At 37.0% G+C, this 21,504-nt stretch overlaps 1 protein-coding gene across 2 annotated transcripts in view; it reads right to left on the bottom strand.

Moving 5' to 3' along the window:
• Window positions 1–21,504, bottom strand: part of Zcwpw2 (zinc finger CW-type and PWWP domain containing 2) — a 116,552-nt gene that overhangs the window by 19,687 nt on the left and 75,361 nt on the right. For both annotated transcript variants that reach the window (XM_090351789.1, XM_090351788.1), the window contains 2 exons: window positions 14,859–14,905; window positions 1,666–1,724 (listed from right to left, as the gene is read on the bottom strand). In XM_090351789.1, coding sequence (XP_090207915.1) covers window positions 1,666–1,724; window positions 14,859–14,905 — 106 coding nt within the window. The remainder of the gene's footprint in view (window positions 1–1,665; window positions 1,725–14,858; window positions 14,906–21,504) is intronic.

The following is a 21,504-nucleotide window of genomic DNA, read 5'->3' as shown; positions in this document are numbered from 1 at the left end:
CAAGGCTAGCATTGTTCAACTGAGACACACCACTTCTGGCTTTTCTGTGATTCATTGGAGATAAGAGTATCACAGACTTTCCCGCCCAGGCTGGCTTTAAACCATGATCCTCAGAACTCAGCCTCTTGAGCAACCAGCCTGTCCAGCTGAATTCAGATTCTTGAGCTCTTATTTAGCTTTTATGTTCACAGCATATGCCCTACCATTTGAGCCATACTTCTCTTTCCAGATTTTTCCTAGTTAGTTGTAGTTAAGAATCTTACTGATTTTTCTTGCAAGGCTGGCTTCAAACCAAGACCTCTCTCCATATCTCAGCCCTCTGAGCAGTTAGCATTGTAGATATGCACCACTAGCACTTGGCTTCCAAATTTCTGAGACTCATACTTTATTAATTTTATTTTATTATTTTTTGTTTTTGGGTGTATGGGTCATGAGGCTTGAACTCGGCCTGGGCGCTGTCCCTGAGCTCTTCAGCTCCAGGCTACCACACTACCCTTGAGCTAAGCCCCATTTCCTGTTTTCTAGAGGTTAATTACAGATAAGTGTCTCAGGTCCTTTTGTGCCCTAGCTGGCTTTGAATCTTAGTCCTCAGATCTCAGCCTCCTGAGAAGCTAGGATTACAGGTGTGAGCCAATGCGCCCAGCTTTAATTTTATTTTTTACTTGGTGATAGTAGGGATTGAACTAGCCCAACAACTCTACTGCTACCCATTTTGTGTGAGTGGAGGGGGGCAGTCGGTCATAGGGCTTGAACTCTAGGCCTAGGTGCTATCCCTGAGCTCTTCAGCTCAAGGCAAGTATTCTACCATTTGAGCCACACAACACCATTTTCAGTTTTCTGGTGGTTAATTGGAGAAAAAAGTCACAAGGATTTTCATGATTTTTATGCCTGGGCTGGCTTTGAACCGTAATTCTCAAATCTCAGCCTCCTGAGTAGCTAGGTTTACAAGCGGGAGCCACGGGCACCTGGCACCACCCATTTTTTGACTGGTTATATTGGAGACTGACAGATCCTCCTGGTGTGTGATTGTCCCACAATCTATTTTAGATTTAAAATTGTAGCTAGGATGACCTACCTGCACTACCACACCCAGCTTCTTTCTTTCTTTTTTTTTTTTTTTTTTTTGGCCAGTCCTGAGCTTGAGCTCAGAGCCTGAGCACTGTCCTTGGACTTTCTCAAGGCTAGTGCTCTACCACTTGAGCCTAGCACCACTTCCAGCTTTTTTCTATGTATGTGGTACCGAGGAATGGAACCCAGGTCTTCGTGCATGCTAGGCAAGCACTCCACCACTAGGCCAAATTCCTGGCCCGAAAGCTTCTTTCTTTTAAAATGGGATCTCCTAAACTTTTCTGCCTACTATTGCCTAGAACTGCAATTGTTCCATTTTAAGCCTCCTATGCATCTCATATGACAGGTACAAGCCACTGTGTACAGCTACTGATTGACAAAAAGGTCAAGAGTATGTCAAATCTGGCCTCAATCCATTATCCTATCTGAGCCTCCCCAACAGAATTATGTGTTTGAGCTACTGATAATTGGCCCTTTTAGAAATGTCAAATACTTTTTCCTTATGAAATAGAATCAGGAGTATGAAGAAAATATAGTAATTGAGAATGTTATTTACATTTCAATTTATTATGATATATTTAATTTTATAAGGTATACCTTTTACTTTTTCTGTATTTGGGCTTTTTCATTTCAACATTATTTTTGGAAACACATATCTATAAAAGAAGAGCAAAAATCAAGTTAGTTCACATGGAATTATATCTGCTAAATATAATATGTTCTATATTATGAGCATAATATACCTTGTAAGATCATAACCCTATGTAATCCAAACAATTCAGTGAAAGAACAATAGGTACACACTCATTAAATTTATCTAAAAAGTCCTGTCATCTACCTCATAGTTACTACAACTGTACCAATCTCTTCAGCTTTCAGGAATACCGGTGTGGTCTAATATGGACACACATCTTTTGTACTGTCAACACTCTTCACTTTTTTACCTTCAAAAACATGTAAAAATGCTGAATAAAATGAGTTTTTAAGTTTTATAAACATATATAACCTTTCAAGAATGAAAGAATTCATGTCCCAGAATGTAATAATATATCCAATAAATGCAAAGGGAAGTAGATGGAGAGTAACTTGGAAGAAAGACCAGGCAACACAAACAACAAGGTAAAGAAGTGCCATTATTGTTGCTGTCCAGATTTTAGCAGTATCAGCTTTTATTTAAACATTGGAGGAATATATAAAATTTCCTTTGAATATTTAGGCTAGAACTTCAAAGCAATTTTTACTTCAAAATGCTTGTTAACTTCTCTTTAACCTCTGGGTATGATCAGTTTCTTGGTTTCATTTTGTCTAGTTAACTGTTTCCTTTATCTTTCTTATACTGATATTAAACCAAACACAAGGATGGGAACAACTTTTTATTTTGGCTAGTTCTGGGGCTTGAACTCAGGGCCTAGGCACTGTCACTAAACTTCTTATGCTCAAGGCTAACACTTACCACTTGAGACATGGTGCCACGTCCAGCGTTTTCTGTTTATGTGTGGTACTGAGGAATCAAGCACTCTACCAGTAAGGTACATTCCCAGCTTTGGAACAACTTTTTTTTGTGTGGGTCATGGGGCTTGAACTCAGCCTGGGAGCAGTCTCTGAGCAATTCAAGCTCAAGGCTCCTGCCTACCCTTGAGCCATGCCCCATTTTCTAGAGGTTAATTGGAGATAAGAGTCTCAGGTCTTTTTGTGCTTGGTTTGGCTTTGAGCCTTAATCCTCAGATCTCAGCCTCCTGAGTAGCTATGATTACAGGCATGAGCCACAGCACCTGGCTGGAACAACTTTTTAAGGCAGCTAGAAATACTATAATCAGGGAAGATGGCAGCAGTTCAGTGTGAGATGTACTGAGCTCCCGTCAAGATTCAAGTTCTGGCAGCGTAGGGGACATTTCTTTACCAAAAATTGATCCTAAGTAAGCTTTAGCACCACAGAGTCTCAGACAGAGAGGAAAAAGGCAGAATACCAGCGTGAGAATACAGCGTGGAGGCCCGCCAGCTGCAGAGCAGACAGCGGTTCATGGCGGCACAGACCCACCGGCTGCAGACAGAGCCACACAGAGCCTGCATGAGCCCAGAGCCGACACCCGGACATGCACGGAATCCAGCAATTTGTGAGTACCTCCGAGGAGAAGTTTCCACTTCTGCAAGTGGAATGGCATTGGGAGGGTACCCCTCCCCCACAAGCTGAGAGCAGCACCATCTTGACTGCTGGCAAAGACTTGGCCAAAGCAATTGGAACCTGAGAGGTGATGCTGGCAACACCATCATTCATTCTAACTGACAAAGAATTTCACAGAGATCCCTTAGCCAGAAATCCAGCCCCAGCACTGCTGAAGTCTGTCCCCTGCATTGGCCACAGACCTGGTAAACAAAGTCGCGCGCGGATCTTTCAGCTTTGTTGTCAAGCAATCTGATCCGAAAAACTGCAAAGCCAAATGACAAGAGAAAAAGACCTTGTGAAGTGTTTGGATCCCGAATTTAGTGGAGACACAAGTTTCCTGTCCTGCTCCCCCCATAACAAAACCTGAAGAATACCCGTTTTCTTTTTTTATTTGTTTGTTTGTTCTTCTACCCATTTTCATTTGCATTTTTAGGTGTTCTTATTTTCTCTTCTAATGTTATGATTCATTCCTTCTTTTAATTTATTTTTATTTTTATTTATTTATTTTCTCCTCTCTTTTCCCGCATTCCTTCTGTCACTGTGGTCATTCCTAGAAACACAGTCACAGCTCTAAGTACAGTCTGAATAAAAATGATATCTATATTGATACAATCACCTTCTTTTTAAAATCCTGGTTCTCAACCCTAGTATCTCTTGGGTAAGAACTCACAATAATGAGGAATCTCCCCCCACCTTTTCTTTCTTTTTCTTTTTCTTTTTTGTGTTGGTGTTCTGTTTTTTTTATTTTGTTGTTGTTTTGTTTCTTTTTTCTTTTTGAAATTTGTATCATTGAAATCTCCTATATCTACCTCCCTCTTTTCTCTATTTATTCTTCTTATTACTCTTCTTATTTTCATAAGTTTTATCTTTGTTGTTGTTTTGTTTCTTTTTTCTTTTTGAAATTTGTATCATTGAAATCTCCTATATCTACCTCCCTCTTTTCTCTATTTATTCTTCTTATTACTCTTCTTATTTTCATAAGTTTTATCTAAGTTCTTCTAAACTTTCTACTCAAATATTCTACCTGTCTGTAACCTTACGTCAGTTATCCTTACACGATACCTTTTCTTCATTACTATAATAATCTTACACTCCTGCAGTATTCTTTTCCTACCTCCCTTATTGTCTTTCATATTATTTTTCTATCTCTGGTCCTCTGTTCATCCTTCAAGTCTTATAATGCATGGATCTACATTTGATGGTTGTTGAGCAATGCTGTGTATCTAGGCATTCAATTAACACTCAAAAACCAGAAGTGGCATTATAGCTCAAATGGTAGAGTGCTAGCCTTGAGCACACAGAGAGAACAGTGTCCAGGCCTTGAGTTCAATGACAAAATAATAAACAAACAAGGGAGTCCATTGTTGTGGACTGAGCTCCTGCAACAGACCAAACCAAACCAGGACAAACCCTTTTTCTAGCTGAATAACTGAACTTACAACAGGTCAGTTTCCCCAGAAATAGAAGACTTACTACAACTTAACTAGAATGGGCCTATACATCCCTAAATAAACACATTGGGTTGTACACAAGTGTTTACAAATGGAATAAATATAATATAATAAGTATAATAATATAATATAATATAATATAATAAATATAATAATATAATAAGTATAATAGACCCTACTCTATAGAGTTCAAATAGTATAATCTTGTAGAAAGACTAGATGAAAGCTAAACAAAATCAAAACCAGGAAATGGGTACATGTAAGTGAAGGGATGAGGCCAAGGGAAGAGAAGAAAATAAATGAAGGGGAAAGGTCAGGAGAAGTCAAGAATTCCCTATATATCACAGCACTAAAAAAAGAAAGAGAAGGGGTGGGTAAAAGTGGGGTAAGAATGTTGAAGAAGTGATACTGATCATGATGCATTATAAGATGGTTTGTTATACAGCACCTTCTTTGTATAACTACTTACAGATAATTTAAAATATAAATACAAATAATAAAAAAAAATAATAAAAGACTAACCACAACCAATCTAAATGGGTCCAGTTAACCTGAGCTACCATGAGCAAGAAATTTCTTCTATTTGAACCCACACAAGGAAAACAACTTTAAGTAGCCTGATATTAAGCAATCTGCCTTTTGTATTAAGCTATCTCTGTACAGCTGTGGCTACTTATAAAAGCTAATAGGATCATTCTATCCATACTTACTGACTTATGAATTGCTAATAAGTCAATTAAGTCTTTAAATTCAATTTGTTGAAGTTTAATTCTTTGACAACAGAAAGAAAACTAACAATAGAGAAAATGCCAGACTTGTGATGGAAAATTTCAACAATTACATTTTAAAACACTGACCTATGGAGAAGGGAAGGATGCCTGAAAAAGTACAATCCTAAAGGAAACTAAACGTGTTTTAAACCCAGCTGTGACTTTAATGAAGGGTTCACTGCTTTCTACTCTTTTCTGAGTTTTCTTTCTGCCTAGAATTAGAAACAAATAGTAGGGTTCTTGGTGGTTTATCCTTGGGGAAATATGCTTGTAAAGCTGAATAAATTAAATGACTTGAAGTACATGAATTCCATATTAATAATTGCGAGCTTAGCAATTAACAGGAGCATCTAGACATTCAGTCATAAAATGAAAACAACTTACCCTACCAACCAAGCTAATGAGAATTTTCAGCTTGGTATGAAGAATTTGTTAATAACTCTAGAGAATTTGTTTCATCAGAAAATATAATATCCTAAATTGTTCACAAATGTATAAATCAAGAAAGTAGTCATAAATAGCATTAACTAAATTCTTGACATTAATAAGTGTTAGGAAAAACACATAGACCCATAATTTCTATATGTAAGACAGACAGAGAAAAAAAAGACCAAACTGAAAAAGAAGTCCTTTTCTAATTGGAAATTGTACCAGGGAGATAAAGAAAAGAAAAACTATAGAAAAATGAAGAGAACCAAGGAGACTAGAGAAATTACAGAAGGTCCAAAACAAATTGCTGACCAAATGTGAATCAATGACATTAAGTTCATTACTATAGGTATATTTAGTTGGAATGTCTAGGTATTTTCTTGTATTTTGTGAATTGAAATTGTCATTAGTTTAAAACACTCACTCTTCTGTAGGGTAAACTTCTCGAGCAATTTTTAAAATGTTTTTTCTTCTTCAAATATCTAAAAATTATCTTCAAATATTTGTAAAAGGCCTTTTGACTTACGGTGTCCACTCGTGTGTACAATAACTCTGAATGTATCTCCCTTTCTACAATCACTCTCACCACAACTCCCCTAAAATTTTCTGTTCTATAAAAAATTCTGAAAGTAATTTTGAAAAGCATAAAACAGCTGGGCGTGGTGACTCACGCCTGGAATCCTAGCTAGTCAGGAGGCTGAGATCTGAGGACCAAGGTTCAAAGCCATCCCCGGCACAAAAGGACCTGAGACTCTTATCTCCAATTGCCCTCTAGAAAACAGGAAGTGGGGCTGTGGCTCAAAGGTAGGTAAGGGAGACCAGGGACAATGCCGAGGATGAGTTCAAGCTCCATGACTCCCCCCCCCACAAAAATCCCACAAAACCTTGTGGTAATATTTGTGATACATAGATGAACACAGTAAGTATAATATAACCAATAATTAGAACTATGAAAATACAAAATAGAAAAATGGTTATAAATAAGAATATCAAATTAATAAATTTTTAAAGAATTTATTAACATTTTTACATCATATTTCAAATGTCATATTTAACAAACAAGTATTCAAGAAAGGAATTTCTATACATCACTGGCACATAGATTTTACAGCATAACTAAAATTAAGCTGAGTGTTTGTATGTCATAGATAGATATTAATAAATGTAATAAAACTATAATTCTATATAGTATATAGCCGATCATAGATTTTTTTATGTCTATGTAGTTATGTTTGTATCTCCATGACTATGTCCATAACCTTGGCTACCCAAATATTGAGTCATCGCTATTGTACTGTTTGCATCTAATATTTTGTTAATTTGGTCTTGACTTATCTCACTCAACATGAATCACTCCAATTTCATTCACATCCCAGAGAATGGCATTATTTTCTCTTGTCTGTTGGCTATGTATCTACATACCACATTTTTTGTATCCATTCATCTGCAGTAGGGCACCTGGGTTGTTTCTATCACTTGGCTATTGAGAACAGTATAGAGAGGAACAAGGCTGAGCAGGTGTCCCTATCATATCCTGGGTAATGATGCTCAGGATAGATGCCTAGGAGTGGTATGGCGAGATCATAGGGAAGGTCTATTTTTAGTTCAAGAAACCTCCAAAATGTCTTCCAGAGTGGCTGAACTAGTTTACATTCCCATCATCAGTGCAGTAGAGTTCCTCTTTCTCCACAATCCTGCCAGCATTTGTTGTCTGAGTTCAGAATATTGGCCATTCTAATTGGGATAAGGTGGTATCTTAGGGTTGTTTTTATTTGCATTTCATTTATGGCAATGGATGATGAGCATTTTCTCATATGTTTTTCGGCCATTTTAACCTCTTCTTCGGATAAGTCTCTCTTTAGCTCCTTTGCCCATTTAGTGATTGGTTGCTTGGGCTTGGGGGGGGGGGGGTAGAGGGATTAGTTTCTTGAGTTACCTATAGATACTAGATATTAAGCATTTGTCTGATGTATTATTGGTAAATACCTTTTCTCAGTTGGTTGGCTGTCTTTCTACTTTACTAGCTATGCTTTTATCTGTACAGAAACTTTTTATTTTTAGGTAGTTCCATTTGAGAGTCTCTCTCCAATCTGTTGTGACCCTGAGACTCTGTCCAGGATGTTTTTGCCTGTGCCTATGAGTTCCAGTGTCTCTCCTACTCTATCATGTAACAGTTTCAAGGTTTCAAGTATGATATTGAGGTATTTGATCCATTTTGAGTTAATGCTTGTGCATGGCGAAAGGCTAGGATCAATTTTTAGTTTTCTGTATGTGGCAGCCCAGTTTTGCCAGCACCAATAATTGAATGGGCTGTGTTTGTTCCACTGTATATCTCTGGCTCCTTTGTCAATTGCAAGTTGACTATAGGTATGTGGTTTTATTTCTAGATCTTCCATTCTGTTCCATTTATCTCTGGTTGTTTTTGTTATTATGGCTCTATAGTAAAGTTTGAAGTCTGGATTGTAATACCACCTGCATTGCTCTTTTTTTCCTAGAACTGTTTTGGCTATTCTATGTCTTTTGTTGTTCCATATGAACCTTTGGATTATACCTTCTATTCCAGTAAAGAATGTTTTTGGGATTTTGGTGGGGATTTCACTGAATTTGTATATCAATTTTGGCAGTATAGCCATTTTCACTATATTGGTTCTCCGTAACAAGAGCATGGATGTTTTTCCATTTCCTGGTATTCTCTTTAATTTTTTTCCTTAGGCTTTTATAGTTTTCATTAAATAATTCCTTTACATCTTTGGTTAATTCCTAAATATTTTATTCTTTTGGGGACTGCTGCAAATGGGATCATTTTCTTGATTTTGCCTTGTTTGTATGTTGTTGTCTTATAGAAAGGTTACTGACTTTTCCAGGTTGATTTCGTATCCTGCCACTTTGCTAAATTGGTTTATTAGTTCTATGAGTTTGGGAGTGGACTTTATTGGGTTGTTCAGGTATAGGATCATGTCATCTGTGAATAAAGATAGTGTAATTTCTTCTTTCCGTATGTAGATCCCTGTGATGTCCTTCTCTTGCCTTATTACTATGGCTAAGGGTTCAAGCACTATATTAAAGAGAAGTGGGGGGCCGGGAGTTTGGCCTAGTGGTTAAAGTGCTTGCCTACTATGCATGAAGACCCGGGTTCGATTCCTCGATACCGCATACATAGAAAAAAGCTGGAAGTGGTGCTGAGGCTCAAGTGGTAGAGCTCTAGCCTTGAGAAAGTCCAAGGACAGTGCTCAGGCCCTGAGCTCAAAACCCAGGACTGGCAAAAAAAAAAAAAAGAGAAGTGGACAGAATGGGTACCCCTGTTTAATTCCTGATTTTAAGGTAATGGTTCTAGTCTTTCTCCATTTAGTATGATACTAGCTGAGGTTTGTCATATATGGCTTTAATTACTTTAAGTAATGTACCTATATTCCTATTTTGTCTAGTGCTTTCAACATGAATGAATGGTGTATTTTGTCAAATGGCTTCTCAACATCCAGAGAAATTATCATATGATTCTTATCCTTAGCCCTATTGATATGATGTATTACATTAATTGATTTGTGAATGGTAAACCAGCCTTACATCTGTAGGATGAAGCCTACTTGATAGAAGTAATTTTTTAAATCTTTCTCAATTCTGTTGGCTACTACTTTATTGAGGAACTTTGTGTCTGTGTTCATTAGAGAGATAGTTCTGTAGTTCTTTTTGTTGGGTCTTTCCCTGGTTTGGGGATGAGTGTGACATTAGATTCATAAAATGAGTTTGGTATTGCTCCTTCTGCTTCCATTTCTCAGAAGAGTTTCAAGAGTATAGGTATTAATTCATCTTTAAAAGTCTTGTAGAATTCCACAGTGAAACTGTCTGGACCTGGGCTCTTTTTGGTTGGCATTTCACTGATTGCTTTCGCTATCTCACTGTATGAAATTGGTTTGTTCACTTGGCTTATCTCTTCTTGGTTCAATGTGGGTAGCCTATATTTATTTAAGAAATCATCCATTTCTGCTCAACTTTCCTTTTTCTTTGAATATAGGTCCTGGAAGTACTTATTCACAACGGACTGAATTTCTTGAATATCAGTCATGATTGTTCCCGTTGAGTTTCTAATCTTGTTTATTTGAGTCTCCCCTCTCCTTTTTTTGATTAATCTTGCCAGGGATCAGTCAATTTTGTTGACGCATTCGAAGAACCGACTTTTTGATTTATTAATTTTATGTAAGTAGATCTTATTTCAATCTCTGATATTTCCAATTTTATTTTTGTTATTTCTGTCCTTGTAGTTGTTTTAGAATTCACTCTTTCTTGTTCCTCTAGGTGCTTCAATTTCTTCTTTAGGTTATTTACATGAGCTTCCTCTATCTTTTTCATATGGGCTCCTAGTGCGATAAATTTGCCCCTTACTACTGCCTTTGCTGTGTCCTATAAGTTACTTTTTGATGTATCTTGATTGTCATTACATTCAAGAAAGTTTTGAATTTCTTCTTTGATCTGTTCTGTAACCCAGGAGTTATTCAGAAGTGTGTTGTTCAGCTTCCAAGAGTTTGAATGTATTTTACCCTTTATTATGTTGTTCAGAACTAGTTTGATTCCACTCTGATCAGACAGAATGCAGGGAATTATATCAGTCCTCTTGTATCTGCTTAAGTTTTCTGTATGAACTCTTATATGACCTATTTTGGAGTATGTTCCATGTGCTGCTGAGAAAAATGTATAAAGTTTTGCCATTGGGTGGAAGACTCTGTGTATATCTGTTAAGCCCAGCTGGGCTAGGGTGTCATTTAACTCAGAGGTGTCTTTGCTTATCTTTTGCTGAGTTGATCTGTCTTTTGGTGAGAGTGGCGTATTGAGGTCTCCCACTATGACTGTGTTTAAGTCTATCTTATTCTGTAACTGAGTTTGCTTGGCAAACTTAGGTGGTCCCATGTTGGGGGAGTAAATGTTAATAAACTCTTATATTCATGACCCCTTTACTAATATGTAGTGGCCATCTTTATGTATTGATTTACTGAGAACTTAATTTTGTCAGAGATTAAGATTGTGACTCTTGCTTTTTTGCACGGTGTGTTGCAGTGGAAAACTCTTTGCCATCCCATCACTTGGGAGTTTGTTTTTGTCTTTGGCAGTGAGGTGGGTCTCTTGGAGACAGCATATTGATGGGTTTTGTTTCTTAATCTAATCTGCTGTTCTGTGTCTTTTGATTGGATTGTTCATCCTATTCACATTTAGGGAAATTATGGAGAAGTAGTTAGCATCCTTTGTCATTATTTATTTTTCCTTCTGTGTTTCTCTCTCTCTCCCTCTTTTCCCCCTTGTGGTTACTGATTTATAGATGATAGCTTGATGGGATTTGTTGCTGTTCTATAATTTGTTCTTGATTATTTAATATTTCTATAATGCTGGTTTAGTGTGCATATATTCATATAGCTTCTCTTTGGAATGAAATATTCTTGTTTCTCCCTCAACTGTAAATGCTAGTTTCGCTGGATATATCTGTCTTGGTTTGCAGTTGTTGGTCTTCAGGGCATGAATGATATTTTTTCCAAGCTTTTCTTGCATTTAGGGTTTGCGTGAAGAGGTCTGCAGTGATTCTAATTCTTTTTTTACCATTGTAGTATAGCTATTTCTTTGTTTTTGTGGCATTTAAGATCATCTCCTTAGTATCCAGATCTAATGTTTGTTTTACTATGATGTGTCTGGAAGAGTTCCTTCTGGGATCCTGTTTGTTTGAGGTCCTGAAGGCTTCCACGATGGGAGTGAGATTTTCCCTTTTGAAGTTAGGGAAGTTTTCTGCTATAATCTTGGAGAATGAGCATTGCATTCCCTTTGTTTGAAACTCCTCCCCTTCATCAATTCCTATCATAGGAAGATTGTATTTTTTGGCTCCATCTGCCAATTCTTGGCCTTCTCTTCGGTGAATTTCAACTGATTTCTCCAGACTGATGACCTTCTCTGTTCCAGCTCTTATGTTTTATCTTTGTTCCTGATATACTATCCTCCATTTGAGTCAATCTGTTGCTTAGTGCTTTCATTTTAGTTTGCATTGTGGACATTGAGCCCATCATGTCTGCTCTGAGGGTATTCAACTTTTCATGTAGTATAAGCTTTATCTATTTTTGTCTCCACTTCTCTTTTGACATCAAGGAACTCCTTGGTGATTTCCTGCTTATATTCCTGGAACTGTTTTTGGAGTTCTGCTTTAATCTCTTTAGTCATGTCCGCAATCATTTCCTTCAACAGACATGTCTTGAGCCTCGTCAGGTGTCATTTCTTTGGTTGGTGACTTCTCTCTCATCCCTTCCCTTTTGTTTCCTTTTGGGAGTTGTGTGGGACTTTGATTATTTATATATTTCATGATTTGTCGCTGTGATTTCTGCATTGAGGGAGTTTGCTCTGTGTTCAGTAGGCGGCGATCTTTATTTGGTTTGGGCCTGGTGGTTGTGGGTATCTGTGTATATGTGTGGTCCTCAGCCAAATTAATTCCATTGCTGACTGGGTCTGAGCTTGCAGCCTTTGCTATTGTGTCCACAAGTTCCCAAAGGTTGTATGCAGCTGTGCACCTAGGTCTCAGTCAGCCCAGCTACTAGTTGGCCAGCCCTGTTCCTAGGGGCATGGCCAGCTGGGGATGTGGGCTCTGGGAGTTTCTGCAGTACAGTGGAGCAATGAATTTCTGGTTCTCAGGGTTCAAGATCAGCTCTAGCTGGTCTTCCCTCCAGTTCCCTGATGTGTTTTGGGGTTGCTATCCGTGCTATTTCTATTTTTCAGTACTAGGGCAGAGCGCATCTCTGATTTCCACCAGAAGTACTGGGCCCCTTTGGGCTGTGAGACTTTCTGTGACTCTGTTGGGAGGTCCCCTGGTACTGGCTTGCCAGAGTTTCTCAGCAGGAGGGCAACCCACCAAGTTTTGGCTCACTAAGGTGCAGGCATGTGCACAAACTCCCACCCGTTGTTGGAACACTGGGTCTTAGCGCCCCTCAGTCTCCAGTGTCAGTGGCCTGGGGGAGGAGGCTGTTGGGCAGGTGTGAGTAGGAACACCTCTGTTCCCGTTGTTGGGGTGCTGGGTCTTAGTGCCCGCCTGTCAGTCTCCAGTCAATGGCCTGGGGAGGGGGCTGTTGGAGGAAGGGGCGGTATTCTGAATTACTTGTCCCCCTCCCAACACTTGCCAATCTTTCTTGGACAGGATTGAGAGGGGTTTAGGTTAAGTTCTGTAGCTCGACACCAGCTCTGCTTTCCTGAAGGGTTTGGGGGAGCCTGGTGGGTTACTTACTCATTGGTGGTTTGGCTGTAAGCTGTTCCCTCGTGTTGGAGGGTCGTTGGCCTCCTCTCTGGTCTCTAACACTGACTGTGCTGTCCATGTCCAGTCTGTGTGAGATTCCTGCATCTGGATTCTGAAGCTTGCTGGAGTTTCAGGGCTTCCTGGCCTAGGTACCCACAACTCTGTGGTGAGCGGTGGGGGAGGAGTCCTTGGGTTTCTGATTCTTTGAGAGCAATTAATATAAATTTTATCTGTGTTTCTTTTCCAGTTTGTATACTTCTCCATTGCTTCTTAAATTTGTAGTTGTTGATTTCTTAAGATAGTTGGCTCCTGGGATTCCCCAATTCTCTTTTTGTGGGAGAGAGGTAGACTGGTCTACCACAAAGTAAGGTTATGTGGCTCAAGTGATACAGTGCCTACCACTAAGTGCAAGGCCCGCAGTTCAAGTTCTAGCACACTCCCACACCTCCTCACTCCATACACACACACACACACACACACACACACACACACACACACACACACACGCATGCACATGGGGGATCTATGATCATATTACATAATACAACCATGGTATATGTAATGCATGTTACCTTGGATAGGATACACAATCTCATAGACTTTCCATCTGCCTCAAATCTCTATTCTCCAGATCTTAGCCTCATGAGTAGTTAGGTTTAAGGCCACCAAACAGAAACAATCTAGTTTTCAAAGGACTTATAAACATACATACATACACACACACACACACACACACACACACACACACACACACGAATACGAAATAATGCCTATCCAATTGCCTGATCATCTCTAGATTCATGCCTATTCACCTTTGTTTAAACTCCCTAGGGTCTACCCTATCCCAATTCCATCAGTCAGCAGAGGAAATCCTACCATGATTTTTCCTTTACAACACAATTCATTTTATGGTGAACAAAAGCAGTACATGTCTGGAAGAACTTGTTCTATTGTATGATTCTCAGTCATGTCTTGTAAGTGCATTGTCACTGAGAACATCAGGGTCTGTGATATATAAATCATATTTTTGACAGTAAGTTAGACATTTCCTCACTTATTCAGAATATGTTCAATTTTTTAAAAAAGAGAAATACTTTGGAAATTCTGCTAAGCATATAAGCTTTCATTAAAAAGTCTCTGTGTCCAAAAAAATTACTGAAATGCCTGATGTTAATGACACATCCATATTTTCAGCACTTGGGCAGCATAAGTACAACAACTTTAGGCCAATTTGGGCTACATAGTGAGAGTTTGTCATCTAAAAAGACAAAACAAAACAAAATTTTTTGAATGCTTGATGCTCTGTACTTAATTATAATGTCCATGTAAAGCTATAAATTCTAATTATATAAAATTTTCATAGGATGATCTGAAAATATTATAACAACTTAAAGTATAAGAAAAATTTAGTATATGAGTATGCATATGAAATACTTTTGCATGAGTATGTATATGCAATATGAAATACTTTAATGACAATTATTAAAGGAAAGGAGTTGTTCACTTTTCCTCTTATTTCTACTATTTTAGTTCCTAATTCTATAACAATGATATTGGTAATCATAAATGAAGTTTTGTAGAGTTTGTCTAAGAAAACAGATATATACTCACCTAACCTTTAAAAGAAAAATAGATTGTCATGTTTTAAAATAATTTTATTTTCTTTGAAAAATACCATCATATGAATAGAATAGAATTATAATTTTTTAAACACATGACCTTACCCTTTTCTTGGCCGTCCTAGCAACTTTGGTATCTGCTTTGGATTTATCTACAAAATAATCAAATAAAAGATGTTTCAAAAATGTCTGCAACCCCACACAAGGGAAGGCATAATTAAACAATTAGTTATGGTATTTTGTTTCCAGTGGTCTTTCTAGTTAAAATTGTAATAAATTCAGTATCTGAGAGTTGAATAAAGCTAACCAACCCAAACAAACAATATCAGAAATTGATATATATGTTTTAAAAACTTCCCCTAACTTTCATTGGTTAGTTGCCCTTCCTTAACATAGCATCAATCATATCTGATTTTTTTACATACTTGTCAGCTTGCAATGTTCTTGAATATATTGTGTCTGGAATTAAATCCAGAATATTATGATAGGCACATCTACTATATTCAGAATTTTGAATAAAAACCTACAGGGGAAAGGGGAAAAATAAGATGAAGGGAGGGGTGGGGGGATGGTAATGAGGACAAAAACATGAGGAGAGGTATCAATGTGTGTGAAGTAATGCTACTTTTATCTGGTGAATATAACTGTTAATACTTCTATAAATTACAATAAAAATATGAAAAAAAACTTAGAGGGGGTGTTGAACTGGGGCTTTGTGCTTGTTAGTGAGGCACTCTCCTACTTAAGCAATGCCACTAAACATTTGGATTGCATTGTTTTATTTATTTTTTCATGCATTCATTCATTCATTTTTTTCCTGATCCTGGGGCTACAACTCTGGGTGTTAGGGCACTCTAAGCTTTTGTGCTCAAGATAAGCCCATTACCAGTTAAGCCACACTTCCACTTCTGGCATTTTGTGATTAATTGGAGATAAGAATGTTATAAACTTTTCTATTCAGGCTGGCTCCCCACTACAATCCTCAGATTTCAGCCCCCTGAATAGTTAGGATTAAAAGCATACATTTTTCTAGATGTGATCATTATTTTTTCTATAAACCTTAACTACAGAATGTACTTTTGCTTTGCATTAATAAAGCTAATCCTGCTTAAGTCTCCCCTACGATCATCCTTAAATTCTATCAAGACAGGAGTGTGGACTAGGGGTAGAGTGCTTGCCTAACATACATGAAACTTTGGAGTCAATTCCTTGACACCATATACACAGAAAAAGTAAAAAATGATGCTGTAAAATTGGAAGTAAACACCAGTTTCCACCAAGGAACACCCTGTAACTCGTGGAGATTGAACAACAAGTTGTTAAATTACCAGTGGGTCATTGAGGAGGAGATCAGAACAGAAATTCAACAGTCTATGGCATTTAACAAAAAGCACAAAAAATAACAGCTTCTTTGGGACATGGCAAAGGCAGTACTCAGAGGAAAATTTATGGCTTTGGGTGCCTACATTAACAAATTATATAAATCTCAACCAACAATTTAATGGTGCACCTTAGCTCTTGGGAAAAAAAAGCAAAAATCCAATCCCAATTCCAGAAGAAAGGAACAAATTGATCTATAGATGCAACACAGTCCCAATTAAAATTACAACAGGTTATTCTGAGGAAATCTTCAAACTAATTCTAAAATTTAAATAAAGAGGAGAAAGACTTATAAAAATTCTGTATTGAAAAAAACTTGGAAAATTGACCTACCCAACTTAAAGATTTACTATAAAGGTAAAGTAATCAAAACAATGTGGTACTAGGAAAAAATAGTCAAATTGATTAATGACACAGAATAGAGAGCTCCGCAAATAACAACAGAAAATATACTTAACAGATCTTTGATAATGGCGCAAAGACAATCACAATGGTTATGTAATACTATATATTTACATGAAAAAATTGAAATTTAACATGGACCTTACAAAACTTAGCTCACATAAAATATAAACCTATTTAAAATCTAGAAGAAAGTGCTATAGTTTCAAACTGCATGTCCTTTAAAGGTCCATGTGCTAATGGTTTTTTTTTTCCCAGATAGGGCTTTTGGGAGACTGTGGAACATTTGCCATGTGAGACTTTAAGGATATCTTTAAGTCTATGCTATGACTGGAGTCGTAGCATCAAAGAGCATTTAGGACCCTATCTCCTTCCTTTTCAGCTTTCTTTATAATTACAGAAAATAAAATGAATATGATTAAAAGCTTTTAAGGACCTGTAGAAGACTTACTAAGTTGTTAAACCATGTGGGAAGACTTTGGGATTTATTATAATCTGATTAAGTAAATCAGATTAAGTTATAATCTCATTGCATTTTATTATATATCACTTAATAATGCTGAACATTTTAAAATTGAAAGAGTTATATTAAACAATAATGTGTGAGTTCATGTAGAGTCAAAGAATATAGGATAAACATTAGAGCAATTATTGCTAGATTGGAATAAATAGGTGAAGAAATCCTCAAAACAGCTGTGATGAAATAAGCAGATTATTTTAAGGTACTTAATTTTTTGTGAAAAGTCTGCATAATGGTCTCACAAAACTAACTTAAAATATGGTGAGAAACTGATTCCTCTACACTGGATGTCAAGCAGACACAAGAACTAACAGCTATTATATAAACAATAAAGAGACCTATCCCATTTTCACAAAGATACAAATAGTGGGCATCTGTTCATGTCCCACTACTCTGGCTACCTCAAGACAAAAAAAAAGTAGTTAGACTATAGTTCTCAGCAAAAAACTGAATTACATCAAATTCTATGTGTTTTCCATGGAGAAAACGAAAAATTGATCCCACCCTGTCACCATGCGTAAACATTAACTTAACAGATCAAAGACCTCAATATCACACCTGAAACTCTGAAACTGCTACATGGCAAAGTAGGAGAGACACTGGAACTCATAGGCACAGGCAAAAACTTCTTGAAGAGAGTCCAGGGAGACTTGACAAATGGGACTACCTAAAAAAAAAAAGTTTCTACATAGACAAAGACATAGCTACTAAAGTAGAAAGACAGCCAATCAAGTGGGAAAAGATATTTACCAATAATACATCAGACAAATACTTAATATCCAGTATGTACAGGTAACTCAAGAAACTAATCCCCCACATCCCAATAAATGAATCCTAAATGGGTAAGGAACAAAAGAGAGACATCAGAAGAAGAGGTAAAAATAGCAAAGAAATATATGAGAAAATGCTCATCACCTATGGTCATAAAGGAAATGCTAAAAAAAACAACCCTGAGATACAATCTTACCTCAATCAGAATGGCCAATATTCTGATCTCAGACAACAAGGAATGCTGGTAGGGATGTGGAGAAAGAGGAACCCTACTGCACTGTTGGTGGGAATGTAAACTAATACAGCCACTCTGGAAGGCAGTTTGGAGTTCCTGAAAAAACTAAAAACACACCTTCCATACCACCCAGCCATATACCACACTTAGGCATCTACCCTGAGCACCATAACCCAGGATATTGTAAGGACACCTGCACAGCCATGTTCGTCACTGCACTATTCACAATGGCCAAGTAATAGAAACAATCCAGACACTATACTATAGATGAATGTATACAAAACATGTGGTACATATATAAAATGGAATTCTACATAACCATCAGACAATATAAAATAATGGCATTCACTGGGAAGTGGATGAAACTAGAGCAAATCATGTTGAGTGAGATAAGAAAAGATCATAGGAACAAAAATTCCATGGTCTCCTTGATAGATGGATATTAAATCCAAGCAGTACAAGAGTGATGACTCAATACTCCGGTACTCAAGGTCATTGACAAGAACTTGGAGATATAAATATAACTACATAGACATATAAATCTATGAAGGGACATATAGTCTATACACATAATGATATATTACATAGATTGATATGTATCTATGTATCTCAACTTAATTTTAATTTTTTTCTTAAATTTATGTGCCAGTAACTGCATATAGATATTTCATTCTTTTTTTTTTTGCCAGTCCTGGGCTTGAGCTCAGGGCCTGAGCACTGTCCTTGGACTTTCTCAAGGCTAGAGCTCTACCACTTGAGCCTCAGCACCACTTCCAGCTTTTTTCTATGTATGTGGTACCGAGGAATCGAACCCGGGTCTTCATGCATGCTAGGCAAGCACTTTAACCACTAGGCCAAACTCCCGGTCCCAGATATTTCATTCTTGAACTCTTGTGTGTTAAACTTGACATTTGAAATATGGTGTAAAAATAATTGTTAATAAATTTTTATGTGTTTTCCTTTAGTAAGAAAATCAACTACTATAGTAAAAATCAATCAGAAAATAAGCATTCTCCAAGAAATCTGGACAGAGATTAAAAAGGACACATGACACAAGATACAATAGAATCCACACAAAATAGAGAATACATAGGTCATAATCATTAATAAAGCAAGCCTACTGCTAGTGGAAAGTAGAACCAACCCGGAGCTAGTGGCTGATGCATATAATATTAACTAATCAAGAGGCTGAGATCTGAGAACTGTGGTTCAAAGCCAGCTGGGACAGAAAAGTCCACAAAACTCTTGACTCCAATTAACCAGCAAATAACCTCCAAATATTGGAGGTGTGATCAAGTAGAAAAGCAATGGGTATGGATGACAGATGCTTGTACAGACAAGGGAAATGGAGCCCTAAAATACTTTTGGAAATGGAGACTGGTGTAACTAGTATGGAAAACGGTTTGGAAATTCCCCCCCCCAAAAAAAATAACCTAAGAACTATAATCAAGCAATATCATTCCTGGGCATGTATCCAAGGGATAACAAATCAGGGTACATTAAAGTAATTTGCACTACCATGATCATGGCTGCACAATTCATCATAGACATGGCATGGAAACAGCCCAAATTCCACTCAGTGGATGAATTGATTTAGAAAATGTAGCACAGATACACAATGGAATTTTACCCATACATTAGACAGAATTATATACATCATTTGCAAAGAAATGATGGATCTGTTAAGTGAAGTAAATCAGGCCCAGAGAAGCAAAGAAAACATACTTTCATTTGTGGAAGCAAAACATAATTTATAAATGTACAAGTAAACAAATATCAAATTTTATATGAATATACTGGAAAGAATTGACAAAGTATAGTACATGAGGAAGGGGGTTATAAATGATGTAATTCCTCAGAAAAACTAACTCAGAGTCCATAAAGATGAATACCACAAAACTGGTACTAGACATGTGATGGGGGAAGAGAGTCCAAGGTAAGGAAGATAGGGAATGAAGAAAAGAAGAGAGGAGAATGTAGCTATGATCTTCAATGCATACTAGGAAAATTGAGAGCTGAGTTGAGAATAGGAAAAAAAGATGAAAGGGGTAATATTGGACAAGATGTCTTGTACTTATAAACTGCCTTGCTGAATGGTAACCCCTTTAAACAGTTATTTACAAATAACTGTAAAACATTATTTTAAAATAGACATTAAATTTTGAATAGAAGGAATATAGTCACATTGTGGTTTAAAAAATGTTTCTTTTCCTGAGCTTAAAGTGATCCAGAGTGATATACTTGTCACACACCCTTCATACTCTTTTCATGGCTGCTTATTTGCTTTAGCACTGAAACTTCATTAGGATAATATTTGAACATTTTCCCCAATAAAATGGCTTTACAAAGAAGATTACAGAAAATACATATGGATATTTCCAAAAAAGAATGTTTAGTCTAAGAACTAAACATAGTCATCTATTTTAGAATTAAAGGTAATAAAGAGATCAAATAAAATATAAAATGATTATGAGAAAAAACTCATAACATTTTTAAGCTCTTTTAAAATGATCATTTTACTAGCTTATTATAACCTCTTTATATTTAAATATGTGCTGTACCTATTATACTCTTCCAGATGGATTAATTTAAAAGTATCTATAAAACATGATGATTCCAGAGAATTATCTTTGAAAATGAACTAAAATATTACTATATTTATCTAATATTCAAAAGTTTGTTTATATTTTGTACTACACTTGAAAATAAGATACTTTAGAAATATTGTGCACTGAAGTTGGGCCCAGTGGCTCACACCTGTAATCCCAGCTGCTCAGGAGGCTGAGATCTGAAGATCAAGGTTCAAAACCAGCCGATGCACAAAAGGACCTAAGGCTCTTATCACCAATTAACCTCTAGAAAATGGGAAGTGAGGATTAGCTGAAGGGTAGAGATGAAGAACTCAGGAACAACACCCAGGCCCAGAGGTAGGGTGGTAGCCTTGAATTGAAGAGCTGAGGGGCAGCACCCAGGCCAAGTTCAAACCCCTTTCCCCTCACCAAAAAAAAAAAAAAAAAAAGCTTAGGGACAGTGCTCAGGCTGAGTTCAAGCCCCATGGCTAACAAAGGAAAGAAAGAAAGAAAGAAAGAAAGAAAGAAAGAAAGAAAGAAAGAAAGAAAGAAAGAAAGAAAGAAAGAAAAAAGAAAGGAGAGAAGGAAAGGAAAGGAAAGGACAGGAAAGGAAAGGACAGGAAAGAAAGAAAGAAAGAAAGAAAGAAAGAAAGAAAGAAAGAAAGAAAGAAAGAAAGAAAGAAAGAAAGAAAGAAAGAAGAAAGAAAGGAGAGAAGGAAAGAAAGAAAGAGAGAGAGAGAGAAAAAAACTGTTATCAAGAACAGTTGAGGACCAGTGGTATAAAACTCAAGACCCAGAAATTAACCCTTAACCCACAGATCTATGGCTACCTAATCTTTGATAAGGTGACAAAAACAATTGGATGGAAGAAAG

Source organism: Megascapheus bottae, chromosome 18, assembly GCF_031878675.1.
Source record: "Megascapheus bottae isolate mThoBot1 chromosome 18, mThoBot2.hap1, whole genome shotgun sequence".
Lineage (NCBI taxonomy): Eukaryota > Metazoa > Chordata > Mammalia > Rodentia > Geomyidae > Megascapheus > Megascapheus bottae.
The sequence above is the reverse complement of the archived record's forward strand: the minus strand, read 5'-3'. Positions and strand labels throughout refer to the sequence as shown.